Source organism: Leuciscus leuciscus (genome assembly GCF_965113295.1).
Source record: "Leuciscus leuciscus genome assembly, chromosome: 4".
NCBI classification, from domain to species: domain Eukaryota; kingdom Metazoa; phylum Chordata; class Actinopteri; order Cypriniformes; family Leuciscidae; genus Leuciscus; species Leuciscus leuciscus.
Genome location: NC_138728.1, coordinates 50,985,753 through 51,010,975, shown reverse-complemented (window position 1 = coordinate 51,010,975; position 25,223 = coordinate 50,985,753). Strand labels below are relative to the sequence as shown.

Sequence of the window (25,223 nt, the reverse complement as noted above, 5' to 3'; positions counted from 1 at the left end):
AGAACAGAATCAGAGATTTTTTTTTAATAGAAAATTGTACTTTGCATATTATACTGTAAAAACACATAATTAGGGGCCAAGCCCCGAAAGGGATAGCCCCTATTGTATCTGCTAGTTAGGGCCCGAGCACCGATGGTGTGAGGACCCTCTTGGAATTGCTCTGTTTATTATTATTATTATTATTATTCTTCTCCGCATTTAATTGCATTTTTGAGGGCCTAAACATGCTCGAAAACTCACAAAACTTTGCACACGCGTCAGAATTGGCGAAAATTTACATCTGATATAGGTTTCAGAATTGGACGGGGCAAAATGGCTCGATAGCGCCACCTATAAAAGTTCAACGGAGTGCGCCTCCCGCAACGTTCCACGTACGTGCACGAAATTCGGTACATACATGTAATCACCTAATACCTACAAAAAAGTCTCTTGGAGCATAGCCCTAAACACAACAGGAAGTCAGCCATTTTGAACTTCCTCTCAGATTTTTGTGCAGTTTTTGCCATTTTCAGGCCTCGTACTTAAACGAACTCCTCCTACAGTTTTAATCTGATCATCTTCAAATTTGGTGAGTGTAATCTTAAAGCCTTTGCGACGTTAAATTGCGAAGATCTTGAGTTTTCGTCGAAGGGCGGGTCCTCGGCGTCCTGACAAATTTCGATGTTTCGCTATGAAACAGGAAGTTGCTGTAACTCAGGCATGGAATGTCCAATCTGCCCCAAACTTCACACGTTTGATAAGCGTTCTGTCCTGAACACATGACCATGCTCATATTCAGTTATAGTCATAGCGCCACCTGCTGGCAACAGGAAGTGACATGTTTAACACTGTTATGGACTCCTAATAACATATAAAAAAGTGCCAGCAAGTGCTAAACATGCTAACAACATACTAGAAGCATGCTAAAACATGCTAGCAAACTCTTAGCTAAGTGCTAAAGCATGCTATTTTTGCAATTAAATAGGAATTTGCTGTAACTCAGGCATGGAATGTCCAATCTGCCCCAAACTTCACACTTTTGATAATCGTTCTGTCCTGAACACATCTACATGAGAATATTCAGTTATAGTAATAGCGCCACCTACTGGTAACAGGAAGTGTCATGTTTAACACGTTGATGCCATTCTAGCAACATGTTAAAAATGCCATTGACTTCTAAACATGCTAGAAACATGTTAAAACTTGCTAGCAATACTTAGCTAAGTGCTAAAGCATGCTAATTCAATGAAACAGGATGTTGTTGTTACTCAAGAAGGCAATGTCCAATCTGCGCCAAACTTAACACTTTTGATAAGCGTTCTGTCCTGGACACATGACCATGCTCATATTCAGTTACAGTCATAGCTCCACCTGCTGGCAACAGGAAGTGACATGTTTAACACTGTTGTGAACTCCTGATAACATATACAAAAGTTCCAGCATGTGCTAAACATGCTAACAACATACTAGAAACATGTTAAAACATGCTAGCAAATACTTAGCTTAGTGCTAAAGCATGCTAATACTGCAATTAAATAGGAATTTGCTGTAACACAGGCACGGAATGTCCAGTCTGCCCCAAACTTCACACGTTTGATAAGAGGCATGGCCTGAACACATCTACATGAGAATATTCAGTTATAGTAATAGCGCCACCTACTGGTAACAGGAAGTGTCATGTTTAACACGTTGATGCCGTTCTAGCAACATGTTAAAAATGCCATTGACTTCTAAACATGCTAGAAACATGTTAAAACATGCTAGCAATACTTAGCTAAGTGCTAAAGCATGCTAATTCAATGAAACAGGATGTTGTTGTTACTCAAGAAGGCAATGTCCAATCTGCGCCAAACTTCACACTTTTGATAAACGTTCTGTCCTGAACACATGACCATGCTCATATTCAGTTACAGTCATAGCGCCACCTGCTGTCAACAGGAAGTGACATGTTAAACACTGTTGTGGACATATAAAAACATTAAAAAGTGCCAGCAAGTGTTAAACATGCTAACAACATACTAGAAACTTGCTAAAACATGCTAGCAAACACTTAGCTAAGTGCTAAAGCATGCTATTGCTGCAATTAAATAGGAATTTGCTGTAACACAGGCATGCAATGTCGAATCTGCCCCAAACTTAATATGTAACATGCAAGAAACATGCTAGCAACACATAGCTAAGTTCTAAATCATGCTAGAAATGCTAAAGAAAGTTGTTGTAACTTAAGCATACAATGTCCAATCTACCCCAAACTTCACACGTTTGATAAGAATTATCTCCTGAACACAAGTCCATGCTCATATTCAGATATAGTCATAGCGCCGCCTGCTGGCAACAGGAAGTGATGTTTAACATTGTTCTGGACTCCTAATAACATATAAAAAAGTGCCACCAACTGCTAAACATGTTAGCAACATACTAGAAACATGCTATCAAATACTTAGCTAAGTGTTAAAGCATGCTATTACTGCAATTAAATATGAATTTGCTGTAACTCAGGCATGCAATGTCCAATCTACCCCAAAATTAATATGTAATATGCTAGAAACATCATAAAACATGCAAGAAATGCTAAAGGAAGTTATTGTAACTCAAGCATACAATGTCCAATCTGCCCCAAACTTCACATGTTTGATAAAAGTCCTGCACTAAACACATCTACATAGCGATATTCAGATGTAGACATAGCCCCACCTACTGGCAACAGAAACGACATGGTTAAAACAGTAATGCAGTACTAACCACATAACTATTGTGTACTAAGCATGCTAGAAACATACTAAACATGCTAGCAACTACTATACCTCCTTAAATGCACATTGCCCAACCATGCTCTGTCTTTCTAAAGCCACCGAGTGACGATGGCACGAGTGCGAGGGCCCTTTCATCGCTGCTTGCAGCTTTAATTTACTTTATTATTATTTTTCCCAAATGTGAGTCAATGGCAGCCCAATGAACCGTAAGTAGGAAAATGATGAAATTTGGCACAATTGTAGAGATGGTCATGAAAAGTAATTGGACCGATTTTGGAGTCTCTAGGACCAACTCTATAGCGCCACCACCAGTTCAAAATTCAATCTTCTAAAGGTTATAACTTTTGAACTCTTTGATCTAGAAAAATGAAATTTAGTACATCTGATTCCACTCATTATGGTGATCACATTCAACATCTTACATTAAGACTCCACCCATTACATTTAGAAAAGTACAGTATTCCGTTTTTTTGCTACTCCTCCTTTAAGATTTGTCCAATTTTGTCAAAAATTTCCTCACATGATCTTTGGATTGAGGCGCACAGAAATGAGTGAACAGATTTGTTCTATTCATCTTTGTTCAAAAGTTATATTTCGTAAACTTAACGAGGTCGACCCAAAATTGGTTCAGAAGCTATAGCTCGGCCAAACTTTGATCAATCGTAACGAAAATTGGTACGCTTCATCGGAGCCATGACCTGAGGGTCCTCGCCAAACTTGGGAACAGCGCCACCTACAGGTCATGAGATCTGGAAAATGGCTATTTTGGCCAATAACGTTTGAACAGTTTGTCAGAAAATCATAATATTGGTGTCTATAGATTCATTGCATCATGCTGAATCCGTGGATATCGAATTATCCGAGATTGGATGAGCCATGTGTCTACCATTTTGAATTTTGTCATAAATTGCAATAACCATTAACTATGGGTGTGTTAATGCTTAATAACTGCATAATTATGGACCCTTAAAATAAAGTATTACTCAGTGTTTTTTTGTTTTTTTTTGTGTAGCTGAACTCTTCATGTTCAATATATCAGCAGTGTCTCAGTACAGTATACCAGATATCCTGTGCAAATCATCATTTACATGATCAACTAAAACTTTTCTGTCATGTTTTCTTTCACCTTCTACAGGAAGAACATGAACACACTCCGTGAGTTTTTCTGCTTGTTTTCTTAGTGACTTACATTGTAGGAAGTCGTTCCTGGTCTTGGGAACAATGTTGGTGGAAGTGACTGTGGAAATCAACAGATGTGAAGAGTGTGATTATCATGTCGAGAGAAAATGATCCCTGCATCTGTTCCTAAGACATTTCTAATATGATCTTCTACATGATATGAGATGATGGAGGATAATCATTTCTGAGAGCAGAATCTCCTGGACTTTACCTCTGTTAGAGATCTTCTTCAGGTCCTCTTTGCAGAAATCCTCCAGTTTGTCTCTCAGCTGACGGACAGATTCTCTCACTCCATCATCAAAAGAGGAGAGAGGACTGAAGGGATTGTCATTTACGTCTGTAGATTCAGGAGGAGCTGAGAGAGACTGGAAACTCTAGAGAAAACAGAAATCAAAGCTCATCCACACTTCATCAATAACCTGCACTACTGTCAGATTTGTGTGACTCTTGTTAATCTTTAGTAACTCTCCTCAATCCAGCCCTTCTCATATTCATTGTATGACATTAGGGCTACAAATTCTGCCGTTTGCCATTTACACTATATGTGAACTTTCTAGGAAATCATTTGGATGATAAAGCATCTTCATAAATGTAACAGATCAAGCGCATCAGTGGTGTCACATTGAGGGCTGTTTCTAGACACTGATGAAATAGTTAACACGGTAACATAATGACACTGCATTTTAGCAGAAGATCACCATGTGCTAAGAACATTTAAGCATAAGACACATATTAGCATAATAAATATATCATTTTTAAACGTTATTAGAAAGACTGCGATCATGATTCCAAATGTTTAGTGTATATTGAAATTATATATTTAAAAAATGAATGACAGCATCAGCAAAATAACATGTTGGGTTGGTTATAACCACATAAAAAAAACATAATAAAAAAAACAAAAAAAAAAACATTTTGGTCCAGAAACCAATTAAAGTTATCCATTGACATGTGGAAATAAAATCTAAATATCAGTAATACACCAATCTGTCTTATATGAAATATTTTAAATAATCATAACCTTATCTGCTAACACTTTACAATCATGTTCAGTTGTAAGTTTTTAGTTATTGATGAACTAATCATTTACAAATGTGATGTAAATTATCTTTCAAAAATTGTAAATCATGAAATAATCTCCTGACTGTAAGTCATTCATAAATGTTTATTCACTTGAAATCAAATAAATTATGCTTCTTAAAAATAGTGCTTCAGCAGAATGCATGTTTGTCTTACAACTTCATGATACATCAATAAATTATAAACTACGGGGACCAGGAGGGGACATGTTTGGTTCACTTAGTTTTGTCGTGGCCACGAGTTATTAATTTGTGGGAAAGTCATATTAACTTGTGGGAACGTGGTAAAAAGTCGTGGCAACGGCATCCTTATATGTGGGGGGTGAAAACTTTTGAACAGGATGAAAATGTCAAAATGTTCCTATTTTGTTTAACCCTCTGAGGTCGGCAAACGCGCCCGCGCGTTTTGCTGGATTTTTTTCACATATCAGCAACATAAACTTAAAAAAATCCGTAATTTATGGTCATATAAATAAAATAAATACATGATTATAAACTATAGAGGGTCTTCTTTTTTGTGTGTACACTCACATTAACATCAAAACCTTGTTTTTATTTTTAAATAAATAAAATAAACAGGGTGCGCTTTCAGCTCACTCTGTCTCCGCAAAAATCTTTCTGAAACAAGTCTGGAAAATGAACTGAAACTCAGCTAATACTTATCACACAACCATGAAACATGCGTCTAAAGAAAGCTTTAAATTTCTACTTTTAAATAAAACAGTTCACATTCAAAACAAATATTCTCATGCAATGTAATCTGTATGAAACTAAAGAGAAGTACAGTTTCTCCCGTCTCATCTAATTATCTGTAATGAGTTCACGCCCTCTCGCAGAGCGCGCTATTCATAAGATAATGTGCTGAGGTGATCTATGCAAAATAAGGTAAACGCCCCCTGAAATGCCTTAAAACCAGCAAGTTTCATTCATTCACTTTCCTGCGCCGTTGGAAGATGGCACGATTCACTGGTGAGGAAGCCCTTCAGCTATAGTCCTGGATAGTGAGTTCACATTTTCCTCAGAAGAAGAGCGTGACTCTGACGACGAACGTTTGTATTTTGAAGAGCGACTTGATCCAGCGGTGGATAATATTTCGGATGAGTAAGTCTTTTTAAATTTACTTGCATTAGTTGACAAGCTATTTTATATAATCGTAGGCTACATATTTTACTGGTTGGACCATTTCCATACTTGTCATTCAGAGTAATTTATATTTAAATGGTCTAGGCTATGCTGTATAAAGTAGGAGAGAGGCTTCATGCATAAATAAACTTATTTGCACAAACGCGTTTCGGCGCGTGCCTTCAGAAGACTTTATACAGCATAGCCTATACATGCTGTATATATGTACAACGATATGTTTAGATCATAGGCCTGTATGAAAGTTAGAATTTTGAAATTAATTTAGAAAATATTATGTATGTTTAGATTATATTTTGACTAGTGTTTATGCTGCCTCATTATCATCAACGAAGAGTGCTTGCAAATATCTATTGCAAATGTGTGTATGTGCTGAAATGTGTAAATATGCCCAGCTGATGAATTGCAAATGTGTTAATGTTTGCGTTGTGCTATCTCCGGTAATGGCCCATTACACGCAATATATGCCTACAGCACGTGTCTACAATTATTTGCATCAGTTATTCATATAGACTAATGGTAATATACTTTGAAATATTTAGGTTATAATAGTTTTCAACTTTAAAAAAAAAAGGAATGTAGCTGCATCTCCTTCATCAACTCGGAGGGCGCGCAGCAACACAGTCGAACATCAGAAAGAGTAAGTACATATTTACCCATGTTCGTTCAATTTTGTTTATATAGCCTACTTATTACAATATGAGCCTGTATGACTTTATTTATTTTTGGAGGTTGGTTGATAATGTTACATATTTTTTCTTTGTGTTATCTTATCAGCATGCTAATGCCTATACAACACACACAACACACACACACACACACACACACACACACACACACACACACACACACACACACACACACACACACACACACACACACACACACACACACACACACAGAGAAACACACACACAAAAACACTGCACAGGTCAAATAGACCTATATTCAGTCTGCCCAATGGTTGATTTGATACAACACACACACACAGAGAGAGAAACACATACACACAGAAACACACACAAACACACTGCACAGGTCAAATAGACCTATATTCAGTCTGTCCAATGGTTGATACAACACACACACACACACACACACACACACACACACACACACAAAAATAAACCACACACACACACACACACACACACACACACACACACACACACACACACACACACACACACACACACACACACACACACACACACACACACACACTGCACAGGTCAAATAGACCTATTTTCAGTCTGTCCAATGGTTGATACAACACGGTATCCCACCGGTCACAACTGTGACCGATCATATAACACACTTTTTCACACACTTTTCCATGAAAATTTCAAAAAATTATGATTGATTGTTTCAAAGGGATACTAATGACACATGATTTGGATATTTTTGTGTCTGGGAAAAATTTGGGATTAAATGGGTTAATATTATTTTTATAGGAATGTGCGGTAGCATCTCTCTCAGCCTCACCTGCAACGCGCACTGGGAGGGCACGCGACAGGTGTCGTTCAGTTTTGAGAACAACTGAAAAGTAAGTACACTTATTCCCTTTCTTTCAGATATTAGTATAATTCTGTTTACATATTCTGGTTTTACATAGTCCATACAAACATTATGTGTCTGTATGGCTTTGCATCTGGCCAATGTTACTTTTAATGATTGAAATGCAGTTGTTATATTTTGTGTAATAAACATGCTCACAGTTGTTTGTTTGTTTTACAGCTATAAAGGTGATGGTGATCATCAGACACCTGTTGCAAAGAGGGCCAAGACAAACATTCAGACAAGCAACAAGCAGTCTACTCTGTCATGGAAAACAGAGACTGACATTGATATGGTTCCACAGACTCTAGGATTCCTGCCTGCACGGGAACCTGGACCACAGCTGAGACACATGGGGGGTGTGGACCTGTCCGATCAGCTCTTACAGTACTACACTGCACAACACAAAACAATGAAGTGGTACAGAAAGATCTTTCTACACTTCTTGGACATTGCTGCCACCAATGCTTTCCTTATCCACAAAGAGCTATGTGGTAACATGACCCATAAACAGTTCATGGAACAGCTTATTGCGGAGCTCTGTGGTGTGTCACAGAAAGTAGCACCAAAACAAACCAGTAGTGACCATGTGCCGGTTCCAGGAGCTGAGCTGGGCTCAGATGCAAAGAACATTTGCACAGTTGGTCGCAAGATCTGTGTGCTTTGCAAAGGACAGCTTGGTAAAAGGCAGGACACACCTTGGAAATGCCAGGCATGTAATGTACACTATATATGTAACTATATTCTATCTGCCTTTATTTTAGTTTATTTTGCTCATTTTGCATTATTTTGCTTTATTTTGCTTAGAGCCCGCATCAACGGGGCAAAAGCATTTACTGTGAGATACCTGCAAATTTAGAACATTTAGTTCCTCCACATAAGAGGAATTACAATAAAACAGATTGAAAAACAAAACCTTTGAATCTCCTCTCATTCCCTGTTTCAGGCTGCCTCACTTGATGGCCCATTAGTCATTGGGGGAGTGTCTGTCACACCCCTGGTCTGAATCTCATTAATATTGATGGGCGATTACCCCTCCCACGCATAAACCTCTTCTGACAAAAAAACTGTTTCACAAAGTTTAAATCAATGTATTGTTTTATGAGAACGATTAGGCAGGATGAGTTTCACATCATTTTGAAGCCAGAACTCGAAGCGACAACATTCATTAGTCAAAAGTCTTGTGGACACATATTTAGTATGTGTTTTGTGGTCTTATTTCAGCAACTTTCATTTGTATTTTTTCAAATAACCACGCATAAACATTATTCTCTTAAAAATACAAATATTTACAAGCATGTTGATCACATATTATGGTAGCCCTGTTTGTGCTATATAGAGTGAATTTACACCTTTGCCATTAACATTTTTATAAATAACTGAAAAAACAAAACAAATGTCAGAGCATGTCAGAGCAGGCCCAGAAAACCCCTCAGACCCCAGAGGGTTAAATCAATAAAAAATTCATTTAGTACTGCCCTTCAGAAGCAACAGAAGATACTTGCATGTTTCCTGGTAAATAAATTAAGTACAATTTACCTTGATCTTCAAATTAATTTTTTTTTGATAGTTGTGTTTGAGTCCCTCAATTGTCCTCTGTATGATTTAGAGATCCATCTTTTCACACTATCACTGTTGGAAAGGGTTCAAATATGTAATATACAGATGCTGTAAAACCAAAGAATTTGCAAAATATTTCTGAAGAACGTTGGGCAGTTTAACAGACGAACAAGGGACTCAAGAACAACCATAAAAAAAAAAAAAAAAAAAAAAACAGAGTCCTGCACGGGTCCGATTTTGTAAATCTGCACCCGCCCATATCTGCAGTGCTTAAAACCGCATCCGACCCGTTTTCCGACAGCAGCACTAATTAAAATCCGTACCCGACCCGCTTAAAATAGAACCGACCACCCGACCCGCAACCGAAATAAAATTAGTTTAGACTATCACATTATAGGCACACTTAGAAAAATGTTTATTGCGTGCTTCCTCAGCGATGAAGTTCCACATTTGCGGCTATCCAACACAAAAATGCATGTAGCAAAGCCTTTCACAATATTGTTTTCTTCAGATAACTCCAAATTTCTCGCACACACTGGACTTGATTTTTGATGACGTATTGTCGACAACTTTATAATCTCCAGTAGCTATTCTTTTCTTCAACTCCTCAGCATCCATCTCGACGACTGCAAGCAGATCGTGCGTGCGCGTGGTTATGATGAATTTTTAAAAGTGAAAGTAGCTATAGAGACTCCTGGGAGGGCGTGGGCACAAATAAACTGATGTGGATTTTAAATTATTTTATCAACTTGAAATACAGGCATATTTTTGTAGATGTGTTCCTAAAAATATGCATATATATTTACGTTTGCACGTGATTGTTTTAAACCCGTGTCCGACCCGATCCGCACCCGTATCCGACAAAGTTGGATATTTTTCACCCGTTTGAGCAAAATTTGTAGGTCACCCGTCGGAACCCGTGGAGGACTCTGGCGCAGTCAGCGGTCTGGAAGTCAGAGGTGAATCCTGGAAAATGAAAGCTGGATTAAGCCAGCAGAAAGGGAGGAGCCGAGGAGTTGGACAGAACTTGCAAGGAGGACAGGACTTTGGATGACCTCCATGGTTGGAACGCAGGAGCTTAGAGGCTGGATGGGATCAGCGGACACAAAGGAGCCAGGAGGCTGGGTGGGACCAGCAGAGGAAGGAATTATTCGGAACCAGAAAGTCCATTAGGTCTGGTGGGACCGGTGGAGAAGAAGAGACCTAAAGGGTGGGAGCATGGGTAGGAGTCCATTCCAGAATATGTAGGTCAATGAGTGCTAGTACCGTGACCACCGTATTAGGGATCCACTTCCTCTTCACTGTGAAGGGGGAACCACAGCTGGAGAGTACCAACTCCACACACTCAGAGAATAGTACGTCTCTGTCTGCTCTTTGAGCCTGGAGCAATATAAGGCGCACAGGGAGTCATCTGGGTAGTGTACCATGCGATCTAAATGGAGATTCTCATGAGTGTGATCCTCAAGGGAACGGTCAAACCATTATGAAACTGCATATCCATCAGATTTGAAGATCACCTGAAGCAACTTTGGTGAACATTACTCAAAATTGGTACCATCAATTTTACCATGATGTAAGAAATCAGAAGGGAAAATCTGGTTTAAAAAAAGTTGGTTCCACTTTATTTCAATAGTCCACTTCAGACACTCTACTAACTATAAGTAACTTTGCAACTACATGTCAACTAACTCTCATTAGAGCACAGGGCTCTCAAGTTTTATCAAAAGTTTGGAGTGAGATCCAAATATTTGCAGCAGCGGCCCCACCAAATTCGCTGATCCAACTGAACAGCAGTTCTTCAAAGTATTTGTGTGTGTCTGTCTGTGTGTTTGTGTGAGTGCACACATTTAGCTTATGCAGTGGCGGAACTAGAGTTTTATACATGGGGTGGCCAGGGGGTGGCCACTGCTACTTTCGGGGGTACACAATACACACACACACACACACACACACACACACAGTGGAAAAGCTTGTGGAAGGAATTGGGTCACTCTGTTTGTGTCTATAAGTGTTGAACATCCAAAATATTTGCAGAAAACAAAGCTGAAGCACCAAGGAGATAAGATACCGCATGTGTCTTTTTTTATTTTTTTTTATTAGATATAGCAGGCATCAAGCAGACATGTCCTTGAAAAATTAAAAAAAATGTATTGCCCATCAATATAAAATCTTATCCTTATCCTAGATTTAATACAACATAATTCTTTCTTTATAATAATTTATAATAATTCTTTCTAATTATAAATATTTAATTTACAATTCTTTTTTTGTGTTAATTTTTGGGTGAACTATCCTTTTAATCTGTCAAAATCATCTCAACTTAAATTCCTGAATTGGGTATGTGATTGACTGCCTGTGTCTGGTAGATGCTCTGACCTGTTGCTGGTTCTGAAGTCTGACCACACTGACTCTGACTAGCCAGTGGTGATGCAAGGGCTGGGGTCTGTTTGCACCTGATCCAGTCCAGTCCAGTTAGTCCAGTCATTTTAAGACAAAATGGGGGTCAACCTTGAACAGATTGCAACAGAAGCAAACTCAACTGATTTTGTATCCTCAATATGTCCTGAGTAAGGGGAAAAAAAGTCCTGAAGAATCCCATTAGGGGAAAGTTTCGAAAAAGACCCAAATATACCCTATTCATACGCCTATTCATTCTTTCTCTCACGTGAATGGGGTAAACATTTTAACCTTTAGATATCACCATGAAAATGACTGAGTTGATTACTTACATCAAGACAAACAAAAAATGTATTCCAAGTTTTTTGAAATTGTTTGTTAACATGGACAAACGATGCATAATCTAATTATGTATGTGCTAATTAGCATAAATACCACAACAGATCTAAACATTGGGTCTAGCCAGGTGAACATGTCTTGTTGAATCTTGTTGACATATAACAGTAAAAGACTAAATGTTAAGGTCTGAATGGAACCCATTTAGGCTACCCATGAGCATTAATACATAGAGGCAGGAAGAAGTACTTTAGAAACCAGCCTTTATTAATTATTAAGAGATGGGGTTTGGGGCTGGGTCCGTGGGACTGTTTCTGGGGGACGAGTCTGAGGGAAGAACAGGAGACAATGGTAAGGAGAATGCAGAAGACAAAAGGCAGGTAAAATAAAAAGTGAATCCCCAGAAACAGTTTTCGAAACTTTCCCCTAATGGGATTCTTCGGGACTTTTTTCCCCTTACTCAGGACATAATGAGGATACAAAATTATTTGAGTTTGCTTCTGTTGCAATTTGTTCAACCTTTTTTCATAAAATGACTGGACTATGTTTGTGCTTATTTAAAAAGAACTCTGATATCTCTCCCTTTCTTTTCATGTTTAATTGACCCTGTTCAAAAATATGACAAATTTAAAATATGATTCCAATCATATTCATATTCTAATCATCATCCAATTACCAACATTTTTATCTTAACTCTTTCTCGCCAGTATAAAAAAAAAAGGTGTTTTTGGTCATTTTCACAATTTCATGGCACCCCAGAATATTTTGTTGTATGAATAATTGAACATACCAAAAGAAAGAACAGACCCTGTGCTTTAAAACAAAAAAAGAATGTTTTATTCTAGCTTTGTGCGTCTTTTCGCATTTTTATCAAAGACTACATCTAGATCAGATTCATAATGAGGATCAAAACACAGTAGATCGAGTCCATCAACACCCTACACCCATAAAGCTTCACAGTCCTATAGTGATCGCATTATGATATCGCTTGTTTCTGCTCTTCTTTGCCTGCGTTTTGATCTCCTATCCTCACATTAGCTAGAACATTTGTGTACTGTAACATGCACACGGCAAGGTACTGTATATGCGTGTATTAGGCCTAATGTAGGCTATTCGGAGAAAACCACCCTGATGCTAAACCTTAAAAACTTACTTCAAATATGATGTTTTCTTTTTCGGTTAAGTTCGGTATCTTGCAACCATCTCTCGTCCTCTGCTCGTCCGTTTGAAAACTGCGCGCGCGCCGCGCTGCCGGCGAACGTAATATATATATTTTTTAAATCAGCATCAGCAACTGCCAGTAGCAAATAAAATGTTGGGGTGGCCAATCGCATGTCAGGGGTGGCCAGTGCCACCCCGGACCCCCCTCTGGCTCCGCCACTGAGCTTATGAATGGTGTTTTGTGTTATAAGTGTTTGTTGCACATTTTGATGCCTTGATGACAGGGGTAGGGGGCTCCCACTTAAAGCACTGTGGCTCAAAGCCAGCCATTTTCGCAGTCATGATGGATGATAGCGTTCCATCCAGAGCAAAACTGTTACTAGTTTTGGTTATGTTCAAACCCACCATGGGGAACACTCTCTCTGCATCTGCATGTGAGTAAGGAATAAATAAAGCCAGTTTGGCAATCGTAGACAGCCTTCCAAATCTGCTCAAACCGGTCACCTTTAAAGGGGTCACTGTCCTACAGAGTTTAGTTCCAACCCTGAAAAAAATCACCTGCCTGTAATTTTCTAGTAATCCTGAGGACCTTGATTAGCTTGTTCAGGTGTGTTTGATTAGGGTTGAAGCTAAACTCTGTAGGACAGTGGCCCTCCAGGACCGAAGTTGCCCATCCCTGATATAGACCATATGTAGCCCCACCCCTTTTCAGCGTTGTATTTTCACAGCGATCTTGTGTATTTATGAATGAACGGCTCATTTTAAAATCTTCCCAGTCTACTGACATTTGTTAAGACATCTGCTTAAAACATTACAATGCTCATGAGAACTTTCATTAACTCTACAATAAGTAAATCCACTTCACCAGCGAATTACTCTTCGACAGCGATGCCATAGAAATATACAGAGCGACCGCAAAAACAGGAGTTCAAAGACAATATTCTACAGATGGCTGCGCACTTGTTTCTCTAAAAATGGCTGAGGGCGTAAATATGCTAATACGGAACCGTCCGTCAGTGGTCGTGGGCGGAGCATGACCAATATGACATCATATTGCTCAGAAAATCCAAACGGCCTGATTATTGAGAGTGTTTAGGCTTTTTGAGGATAAAAAAAAAAGGAGTGAATGGATTTTTTTTTCATTGTATGGCGGTTGTGTCCACACACTGCAAAGACACATTTATATGCAAACACCATATAAAAGTGAATTTGCATCCGATGACACCTTTAAAAGCAGTTGGAGAGTTTTAGAGCTATAGTCCTCAACATCAGCTCTCACTGTCTTTGATCATAGGCAAAAGATTTCATCCAGGAATCGTAAAATCAAAATGCTAAAAGGGGTTAATGTTACCTACCGCAAACCACATTCATCAGATCTTGCTCTTCCAACTTCCACTCCATGTGTGTGCGGGTGTTGCCTAGTAACGAACGTGCTTTCAGCGGGAACACGTAATTTACCCACACAACAAATTCAAATTTCTGATTGGCTGGTAGGTGGCATATAACTCTGTATAACTCGAGACAGCAGCTATGAACTCGGCAGAGAACTTCCCTCCGTTTGCCTGCGCCTCGTCCATTAATTGTATAGCGGGACAAGTTATCCCTTACTTCTCAGCGTGAGAAATACAAGGTGTGGCGTGTGAGCGTGTGAACTGGTTGAAATGCGTGTGTCTCACGGTGAATGCGTGAGATTTGAGAGCCCTGAGAGTATTAGTAGACTGTAGTAGACTGTCAGTAGACTCGGGTTAGTAGAATAAGATGACTTGTAGTTGCCAAGTTACTTATAGTCAGTAGAATATCTGTTGGGGGACCATCACAATAAAGTGTTAGCAGACATTAAGCATTCAGTCTACTAATACTCTAATGACTCTTAGTTTACATGTAGTTGCAAAGTTACTTATAGTTAGTAGAATGTCTAAAGTGGACTATCAAAATAAAGTGTTACCAAAAAGTTTATATGTTCTGGGAGTTTTGAACTGTTCTTTGCACTAGTGGAGTTTGGCAGCTAAATATATCTCCCAGAAGAAAGAGCTCAGAACATGTTTCCTAAGAGATTTCCAGAGCTGAAATGCATTCATAAGTATTGTCTATTTTAAAGCAAGATAATCAGATGAGAATCTACCTTAAGATTATATAACACAACACTTCAGTCAACGGCTCATTCTGCTCTCATGAAATGTTTCTCTGTGTGTCTCTTGCTCAAGTCCACTATGGCCCTGTTCTTCTAGATCTCTGTTACCTGCAGGAAATGGATGTGATCCTGTGTGTGTGAAAGCTGCTCCAGCTCAGCGTCTCTCCTCCTCAGATCATTGATCTCCTGCTCCAGTCGCTCCAGTCGTCCTTCAGCTCGACTCACTGCAGTCTTTTCCTGATCTCTGATCCGCTGTGTCGCCTCAGAGCGGCTTCTCTCAATGGAGCGGATGAGCTCAGTGAAGATCCTCTCACTGTCCTCCACTGCTGTGTGTGCAGAGCGCTGTTAGGACACACATCACAATCACACAGTGAGCTTCAGTGAGTCCTGACTGAGACTTCTCAAACTTCTCTTCTTCTCCAGACTCACCTTATGAGACGCCACAGCCTCTCTCAGCTGCTGAAGATCTTTCTCTCTCTGCTGGATCCTCTGCTGGAATGACCTCTGCGTCTCCTTCAGCTGCTTCTGCACCACAAATTAATAACAGAGATGTCAGTTTACTGCTGTCACTATATCTGTCAGGGTTCTGTCACTTTGGTCTAGTTTATTCTTGGTTTTGTGCCAGAGTCCTGACACTCCTGTATTGTCTTGTCTTTGTGTGAGCGTACGGTCTCTTGTCTGTGTAATGTTCTAGTCATGATGGTCGGATTCCAGCACTCATGTCTAGTTTGGTTTCGGTTGTGCCGTGATTCAGACATTCATGCTCTTGTATTCTGTTGTGAGTTCACAGGATGAGCATTCGCTCGTTCTCATGCGCTCTGTCTTGTTGTGTGAGCATGCGGTTTGGAGTTTGCTCTGGCCGTTCTCCATACTGTCTACGTGTGGTGTTGTGTTCTGTGTAGCACGCGATTCGTGTTTCCAACGGCCGCGAGCTTTCATGTTATATTTTGTCTTGTGCTGAACAGCATGTGGATAGTGTTTTTCCTGCCCATTTTATTAACCCTTACGAAAAAGAAGTATACTTCAAGTTCATTTTATGAAGTATACTTAAGTAATGTTCAAGTACATTTTTAAGTATACATTATGAAGTATACTAATGTCAATATGTACTAGTAGTAAACTTGTAAGTGTACTATTTTAATACCGCTTGGGACTAACTTTTAGTTAACTTTTAGTATATAAAAGTATATGTTTAAGTGTACTATAAGTGTAACAGTAGTAAACTTTAAGTGCACAACTAGTTCATAATTACGTTTAATATTTTAATACTTGTAGCAACTTTGAAGTATACTCTCAATAAACTACTAGTTTAATAGTTTTATACAGCAAGTATACTTGCAAGTTTTCTTTTAGTGTACTTAACTTTATACTTATAGTTTACTATTTATATATAATTTTTGCAGTTGCAGTAGGCCTATACTACTATGTTCAAATGTAATTTTTTATACTTTAAAAATACTTTTAACTGTACTTTAATTTTAAAAACATTTTAATAGCTTCATGCATCCTTTTTTATCAATACTTGAATGTTGGTAAGTTTCATAAAGAAAGGCAACATTTTAAACGAAAAAGATGAGAAAATCTCATTTTTGTCAAAGACTACGCCTTGATCAGATTCAGAAACGTGATCAAAACACAGATGGAGTAGATCGAGTCCAACACCCCCAAAGCTTCACTGTCGTTTTCTCTTCATGCGTTACGCTGGAAAATTCAGTCAATGGTGGGGAAAAGTAGAATTAGAGTAAATTCCTATGTTCACTACCAGTGGACTAGCCTACACAAAAATTCAGATACGCAGAATTAGAAATATATCTGTTTTATATCAATATTTTCAAACAATGTAAGTTTCATAAGACTGAGTATGAAAAACTTTGTAAAAAAAAAGTATATTTAATAGGCTACTCGATCAAAACAGTTAACACAACTACAAGCCAAGTATACTTTGAATACTTAATTATACTTTTAAGTATATCTCGATCAAAACATTGAGTACAAGTATAGGCCAAATATTCTTGGACTTTTCTCTCAGTATAAGTCAAGTACACTTAAGTGTAATTAAGTATATTTCTGAGAAGTACATAAAGTATATTTTTGAGAAGTATATAAAATGTAGACTGAAAGTATGCTTTCTTCTTTTTAGTTGAAAAGAAATATACTAATAGAACACTTGAATAAACGTATTTTTCGTAAGGGAATTACAAGATCAGGTTCAGTTCCATGCTTATTTTATTTATCTCTGTAAGCTATTCCACCAGAAAGCTTGTTACTGTATAAACTTGAACATGTTAGTTTATAAGACAGTGTGTAATATTATGTTTAAAAAAAAGTATTTAATAAGCTACTCAATCAAAATAGTAAACACAAGTACAAGCCAAGAATACCTAGAATACTTAATTATACTTTTAAGTATATCTCGATCAACAAGTACAGGCCAAATATACTTAGACTGAAAGTATACTTATTTTTGGTTTAAAAGAAGTGATAAATATGTTTACGGTGCATTTTCACCATATTTTCTGTTAAGTTCAGTGCGGAGCACAAATACACTCAGCAGTGAAAGTCCACTTACAGCTTCTGTTCACTTCTGCTGACGTCTGCAGTGTAAATGATGTTACCTGATCATATGGGTGCCAATATAAATAGAGTCAGCATTATTTCATCAGTGTCTACTTTATAGTTCATACCTGTTTCTCTGTCCTCTGTGCTGCAGCTGATACAGTGTCGTGGTTTTTATGGTCATCCATCGTACACAGCAGACATATACACTTCTGATCAGTGCGGCAGAACACCTCAAGGAGTTTATCATGTGTTTGGCAGATCATCTCCTGCAGTCGTCCAGTAGCATCAGTCAGATTGTGTCTCTTTCTTTTAAAGAAACTCTCATGTTGTTCAAGGTGATTCAGACAGTAAGACTCCAGACACCCCAGACAGGACTTGACGGCTTTGCGTTTTCTTCCAGCACAGACGTCACACTGCACATCTCCAGCTCCAGCGTAACAGTCAGCAGGAGGTTTAGTCTTCTTCAGTTTCTCCACCACTTCAGCCAGAATGGTGTTTTTAGCTAAAGCAGGTCTTGGACTGAAGGTCTGTCTGCACTGAGGGCAGCTGTAGACTCTCATCTGATCCTCCTGATCCCAGTAGACTCTCATCTGATCCTCCTGATCCCAGCAGCCTGTAATACAGATCTCACAGAAACTGTGTCCACAGGGAATGGTCACTGGATCCTTCAGGAGATCCAGACACACTGAACACTGGAACTCATCCTGAGAAATTCTGGCTTCTGCCATTTTACTGCTGGAATACAGAGACACAAACACACAACAGCTCAAATTCACTTTAGTTTCAGTTTGTCTGAACAGAAGAGTTTCCTGTTTCCTGGTTCTGTGTTTGAGTGATGTGTGAAAAACACGTGTCTTCAAATCTGTAAAGCAGGTTCTTCACTCCTAGTGTAGGGGGTTTCCGTCTGCGTTGTGTTTTCTTCTAAATAAAAGAGATCCCACACGATGATGCAGTTGTGATGTGATTTACTGTCGGCTTCTTTCAGTTTCTGTATCAAAATATAACAGACTCCATCAGACACTTCTAACAAGGAGAAACTCTGGTACATGCCTCTCATCACCATGACATCCCGCGCAAGAGAGGGCGCCCGGAAATTACATCAGCTGTACCCTCACACTTACACGACGTAACTTACGCTTCCTTAACATTTTCAGATTAACACATTTATAAAAAGGGTAAAACAAAGACAATAACACGGAAATACAAATATATATATATATTAGGGGTGTCACCGACTATGGATTTTCATCGTCAAGTCTTGCCTATAGTCGACTAATAGTCGAATCATGTGTATGGGGGCGGGGCTTTAACAATTCAAAGCCGCGATGTACAGAAAATCACACAAAGATATAGAAGAAAATGTATAAAAACATTTTGGATAAATAAAACTAAGAAATAACATAAATAACTCCAGAAAGGCCACACTGCAGACAGGATTTACATTTCACATGCAAATCAAATTAAATCGGCTAAATTACCTGTGCAAGCAGGCTCTAAGTACAGCACAACATTGATGCATCATGCGCCGAAAAAATAAACAATTAATTTACTCAATTAAATTAGAACAGAATATACCTTTCTAATAAAAAAAATTACAAAACGAAATAAATCAGAATCAAGTCACAAGATGAGGAGCAAATGTGTGCAAAATGCCTAAAGTGCAGGGGAACATATATTCAAAACACAAGCCACAAATAGTTAGATTAGATAACCCTGACAGATCAATAAATAAAATAAAAAATAAATTATTAAAATAACGATAGTAGCCAGAATTTTCAACTTTGTCTTTTTAACTGCAGAAACAACAATAAATGCTAAACTGGAGAGGCAGTCTTTTTAGCTAAAAATGTTCACAGCATCCAAAAATCTAATTAGAACCGGCTGAAAAGTTTTGAAATCACTTGTACCTGATCGAGAGAACAAATCCAGTCGTTCACTCTGTCTGTGTCCGTTGGAGTCTTTTCAAATTGTGCGCGCGGATAAAATACATTATAAAACACTTAACGTGAGAAACGTTTAACGACTTAATCTCCTAAAATAGTTAAATTAAAATATGAAAACGCATTGCGTTCATATTCTGGGTTCATCTGCTTATCTCCACATAGTATGGTTTCTTAAAGTGTCTAGGCTACTGTGTACATTAAGCCACGTTAAAGTGCCTTTTAAGCGTTTTAAAAGCTTTTTTTCACGTTAAGCATTTTAGAATGTCCCGTGGAAAACCAACTTGTTAACGTTGGCCGGCAGAAGTGCGATCATGGATTTCCTGATGCTAAATCCAACCTTGGAGAATATCCTTTCTGATGGTGTACATCCACACTTTAGATTTTCTTATCCCAGACATTGTTAAAGATTTAAATCCTTGCCGCGAAGACGCTCCTCTGTCGGTCACGGATTGAAAGTGAAACTTAAATCTGTCACGGGGTGTTTGGATTTATTCACGCATGTTAAAAAATATTTATTAAAAGCTTCTTTCTTTGCACATTTTTATATACAGCCTTATCATAATAGGCTGAATATTAACGTATTGACAGAAAACCGGTAGTTCTGTGAAATCAGACATTGAGCGCCCTCACATAGCCAAAGTGGCATGATCATCGTTTCATAACACCTCTGCGAAGATTCGACCATGAGATCGGTAGTCGAATCAGGCTCCTCCAATCGAAGCATCGAATCTTCGACTATTCGGGGTCACCCCTAATATATATATATATATATATATATATATATATATATATATAATATATATGAAATGAAAATAACAACATATTTTGCTTATGGTCACATGACCATAGATTACTCGATCGTACTTTCTTCCAAAACAAATTATTTCAAAATAAAATGCCCTTAAATTAATACCATTAGTTAACAGTTCTTCCAATGACCTAGTGTAACAACATACACTCATCACATCCACCCCCACTGTTTTACACTAGATTATTGGACAGACCAACATCTTGACATATCAGTGATGTCATTTCATATAAACCACCTTAGGTTATACAGCTTTAAAGCAATCTTGTTAAAGATTCAGATAAATCAAGGGTAGCTAATCCCTAATCTGTCAAGGAGCTCAGATAAATGGAGGACTCAATTGCGGTGACAAACGTGAGTAAAGTTAATTAGAAAACTTTGGGAACAATAGAAACAGTTCATGTGACACAGTGCAAATTAGTTGGTTCTCTGTATGGTGGTTCCTGTACGCTCCGCACACACAGCGGACACACAGACAGAAGATTGTGCACAAACAGAGAAGAACTGGTGACACACACGGACCCATGACACAATCTACCATTTGAAAAACCATGCCAATCACTCTCTATCTCTGTATGCTGAGATGAACTCAGAGGTATCTCCTGCAACTTCATCTAAATCATCAATCCATTGAGACGTTTGGTTCTGCAGTATCACTCTTCTAGTAGTCAGTGTGTGATGAATCACAGTTTGAACTCAATTCACACTCTGAATTCAAGGAATCATCCAAAGCAGGCAATGGTAAAAAAAAATCCCACAGGCATTAACAGGGTGACGAATGAACAGAAAGAACAGTTCTTACTGACCACCATATACTCTGCTTTCCCAACGATCTGATCATTTTCTTTTCTCCTTCTCCCATTTGTTTGCCAAGAGGATTCTATCACACAACTCCAATGAATGACCCTTGCACTTGTGATTATAATATTCAGCCTGTTTTTTCTGCTGCTGATGTGCATTTTGTTCTGCAAGTAACATTGCCTCCCTTAAATCCTTTCCCAGAGAATGGACATATTAACTCACAGCAACAGTCTCCCATCCAAATTACACTCTCAAACAAAACATCCACTGGCAATCTCGGGGTACGGACAAACATCAAAAAGAATGGTGGGTAGCCAGTTGTCTCATGCCTAGTGCAATTGTATAAGTCGGTGTGTTCAGCATCTGAGGCCAATTAGCTTTAGACTGACCTCAGAGGCAAGGACCTTCTCATGTCACCAAGAGTACGATTAAACCTTTCAGTCTGAACGTTACCCATAGGGTGATGGGGTGTGGTATGAGATTTGGCAACACATGACAATTTCTACATTTACACAATCAGAGAACTTTCCAAATTTGCACTCTTGTCTGAATGGATCCATCCTGGAAACCGTGGGGTCATACTAGTGAATAACAACTCACTTTTTGTTGCGTTTCAACTGCAGCGCCTGGTGGTCTGTGACTGGAATCAGTCTGCGAAGCCATCCTGGTCCTGAGATACTTCCAGCGACCAGAAGCAGTGAGGGCATTTACAGTAAGTACTTTTACTTTACAGTGTTTCCTCAGTGTGTATAAAGTCAGTCACTCACTGTGTTCTTTATTTGTTTTCCAGGCTGGGTCAACAAGAAAAATGTTGAGGGACAAATCTACATGGGGGTCAGGGAACTGACAGCGTCCACAAAGCAGAGTGCAACATTTTCCCTAACAGAGGAGGACTGTGCTGTAAGTTCTCTAACAGGCTGAATATGATTGGAACCCCCCCCTCCCTCCTCAGGAGCCCGGACTGGCTCGAGCTGGGGCGGACTGGTGGTGCCTGTGCTCTCACTGTGCGCCTATGGACACAGAGATAGAGTCCGTCTGCTGCAAAGAATTTCAACGATGCCAATTTCTCCTGGACGAAATCTCTAAATCAGACGAGGACACAGACATTTGTGTTGTGAACCATCCTAGTTTCGCACCGCATATGTTCTGACTGAGCATCCTGGTACCATGCAATAATTCTCCATTTCGAAAGAAATACAAACGAGGAGTAATTCACTAATGAGTTCGCCAACTAACTAGACATTTTGTGTAGGGATGCACCGAAATGAAAATTCTTGGCCGAAACCAAAAACCGAAAAAGAGGAAACTAAGGCCGAAAACCGAAACACCGAAATAAATTATGCCAATTATTAGTACCATTGCATTTATGGCTATGACTGTGTACTAACTTTACTATAATCAAGGCATTGCATAAATTAATATTAAAGTTTCAAAGAATAAATCAATTAAAATTGTATGCAAATATTTATTTAGCACATTGCAAAGTATAAAATTAAATGTTTAACTTGACCCCACTCATGTGTACATTAAATAATAATGTAAAAGCCTACTGGCCTGCAGAAAGGTTTAAAAATGAAATGTTCTCTCATAAAAACAAAGTGCATTTAGGTCAATACTGCCATAGCCCATAATAATATCTGCAGCTATATGCTCACGGACGTGAGTTGCAAAAACCATAAACAGCTAAGGTAAACACACACACACCTCTGATAAATGACGGCTGCTCTGCACACACACGCAAGGTCTCTCGCTTCCTCTCTCTGCCGCGCGCGCGCTACGTATGCGCGCTCATGCTCGCTCGCGATTCCGGGAGATTTAAACTAATTTGCGGGCATCAGGGAGCCGCTATCAATACGCGGGAGACTCCCGGAACTTCCGGAAGACTTGGGACTTCTGTGTTTTAAAAATCGCTGTCCGTGGGTCACTCTCAGATATATTGAAATACGTCCACACCGCAGATATGTTGCTTCAGACAAGCACGTGCAGGTCGCGGTATCTGCTGTTTGCGTCATCACAACATTTCGGCCGTATTGTTTCGGTGATAAAAGTCTTCGGTGATAAAAGAGAAAGTGAGGCGTCGCATTCCGCTTCCAGCCCGTGTGATTACCAGTAGGGGTGTAACGATACACAAATCTGACGGTTCGGTACGTCCCACGGTTTTGACGTCTCGGTTCGGTTCATTTAGGTGGGGTGGGGGGTTTAGAAAGCTAAAAAATATATATATATATTTTTTAACAGTGCTTTAATTAACAAATTGTGTCCTTGTCTTTAAATTAATTCAATTACAAGTAAACGTTTCGCAAGGATAAAAAAAAAACATCTGCTAATGCTGTAAACTATATAGGAGCCCTTACTTGCACATTACTATAACATTAAAGCTTAACAACAGAGCCTAGACTTTTAGCCTAAATTCAGTTGCTATTTATTTTTAGATATAATAATAATAATCAACACTCAAGTAACAAATTGTATGAAAACATGTAAACTGCACATAAGGCAGTTTTTACATTAACATATGTTTTTACTCTAATTTATTATTGAAATATAATCATTTACACAGTTGCTGTCATTTTCATGACAGATATTTTAAACATACATTAAATAATCAAGATGTCATTAACAGGTTAAGTAAAATATAATATATAGGCTAATATAGTGCATTTATTTAGTGAAAGAGTTCATTTCCTTAGCAAACCAACAAGCTGTGGACACTGAATGACTTGCCTGAGGTAAATAAAGCTATGTGAAAAACTAAGCGTTTTATTGACGTATTTCCGCTGTTGAAACACTGACTGAGCGATTACACGAGTTATGATGCCTTTCAGTAAGTATACTGTATCTTTCAACATACCTTCAGGTGTCCATTCATGTTTATTCTGTAACTGAGGAAAAGAATCGCATTTACTCGCGCTCCGCGCTGCCGCTTGAAATGAGGAGCCTAGTAGCCTACGGTGATCTGTCACGCCACATCAGAGAGCGCCAAAACGACATTTAATGTGTGAATTTCGTGATCAAATAGACAGAATTTGAAAGATTACACCTTGCTTATTATCGAAAGGAACAAAACACTGAGCTTATTGCGATTAAATGTGGTTAGGCAACAACGCTGTATTCGTTGTGTACACGTAAGACATGAGGTCCAATGAGCCGGGACAGCAGGGGGCGGGGCAGCAGGGGGCGGGGCGGGCGTGTTCGGTACGCCATGAGAGTATCGCGATTCGTATCGTGGGTGGTGTATCGCGATTTTTCGGTTCGATTCGAATATCGTTACACCCCTAATTACCAGTGATGGATATTTCAACCTGCTGGTAGAAAAAGAAGCAGAGGAGAAAGAAAAAGAAGAGAAGAAAAGAAAGCGGAAGGAAGAGATGGCAAAGAAGGAGGAAAAAAGGCAAGCCCAGGAGGCCAAAAGACAAAAGCAGGCACCGCCTATGACTGAAGAGGAAGGAGAACACTGTGCCATATGCAGAAAAGTGGTCCCATCTGGCTCAGGAGATGACACCATAGATGAATGGGTCCAGTGTGACCTGTGCCATTTATGGTTCCACCTGGAGTGCGCTGGGGTGGAGGAAGTGCCAGACACTGACTGGCTTTGCCATAAATGTTGTCTGTCCACATAAATATTACACGTTATACACACAGTTATTCAGTTTGTTAGATGTAAATAGTTAAACACACAGACACACACACACACATTGTAAATGGTGCACACAAAATAGGTTTTTTTTGTGTTTATTTTTTTAATCAGTTGGTTAGATGTAAATAGTTAAACACACAGACAGACACACACACACACACACACACACACACACACACACATACACATACACACACTGTAAA

The 25,223-nt window shown here is 38.9% G+C and overlaps 1 protein-coding gene and 1 long non-coding RNA gene across 2 annotated transcripts in view; one reads left to right on the top strand and one right to left on the bottom strand.

Moving 5' to 3' along the window:
* LOC309496996 (tripartite motif-containing protein 16-like) overlaps positions 1-18,895 on the bottom strand; it is a 28,836-nt gene extending 9,941 nt beyond the window's left edge. The window contains exons 1-5 of the mRNA XM_082167230.1: positions 17,957-18,895; positions 15,702-15,797; positions 15,381-15,614; positions 4,123-4,285; positions 3,922-3,969 (exon numbers count right to left, since the gene is read on the bottom strand). Of these exons, the coding sequence (XP_082023356.1) occupies positions 3,922-3,969; positions 4,123-4,285; positions 15,381-15,614; positions 15,702-15,797; positions 17,957-18,559 (1,144 nt within the window). The 5' untranslated portion in view covers positions 18,560-18,895. The remainder of the gene's footprint in view (positions 1-3,921; positions 3,970-4,122; positions 4,286-15,380; positions 15,615-15,701; positions 15,798-17,956) is intronic.
* The window catches only part of LOC309497084, a 126,085-nt gene continuing 108,469 nt past the window's right edge, over positions 7,608-25,223 (top strand). The window contains exons 1-2 of the long non-coding RNA XR_014205366.1: positions 7,608-7,676; positions 7,868-8,408. This is a non-coding gene — a long non-coding RNA (uncharacterized lncRNA). The remainder of the gene's footprint in view (positions 7,677-7,867; positions 8,409-25,223) is intronic.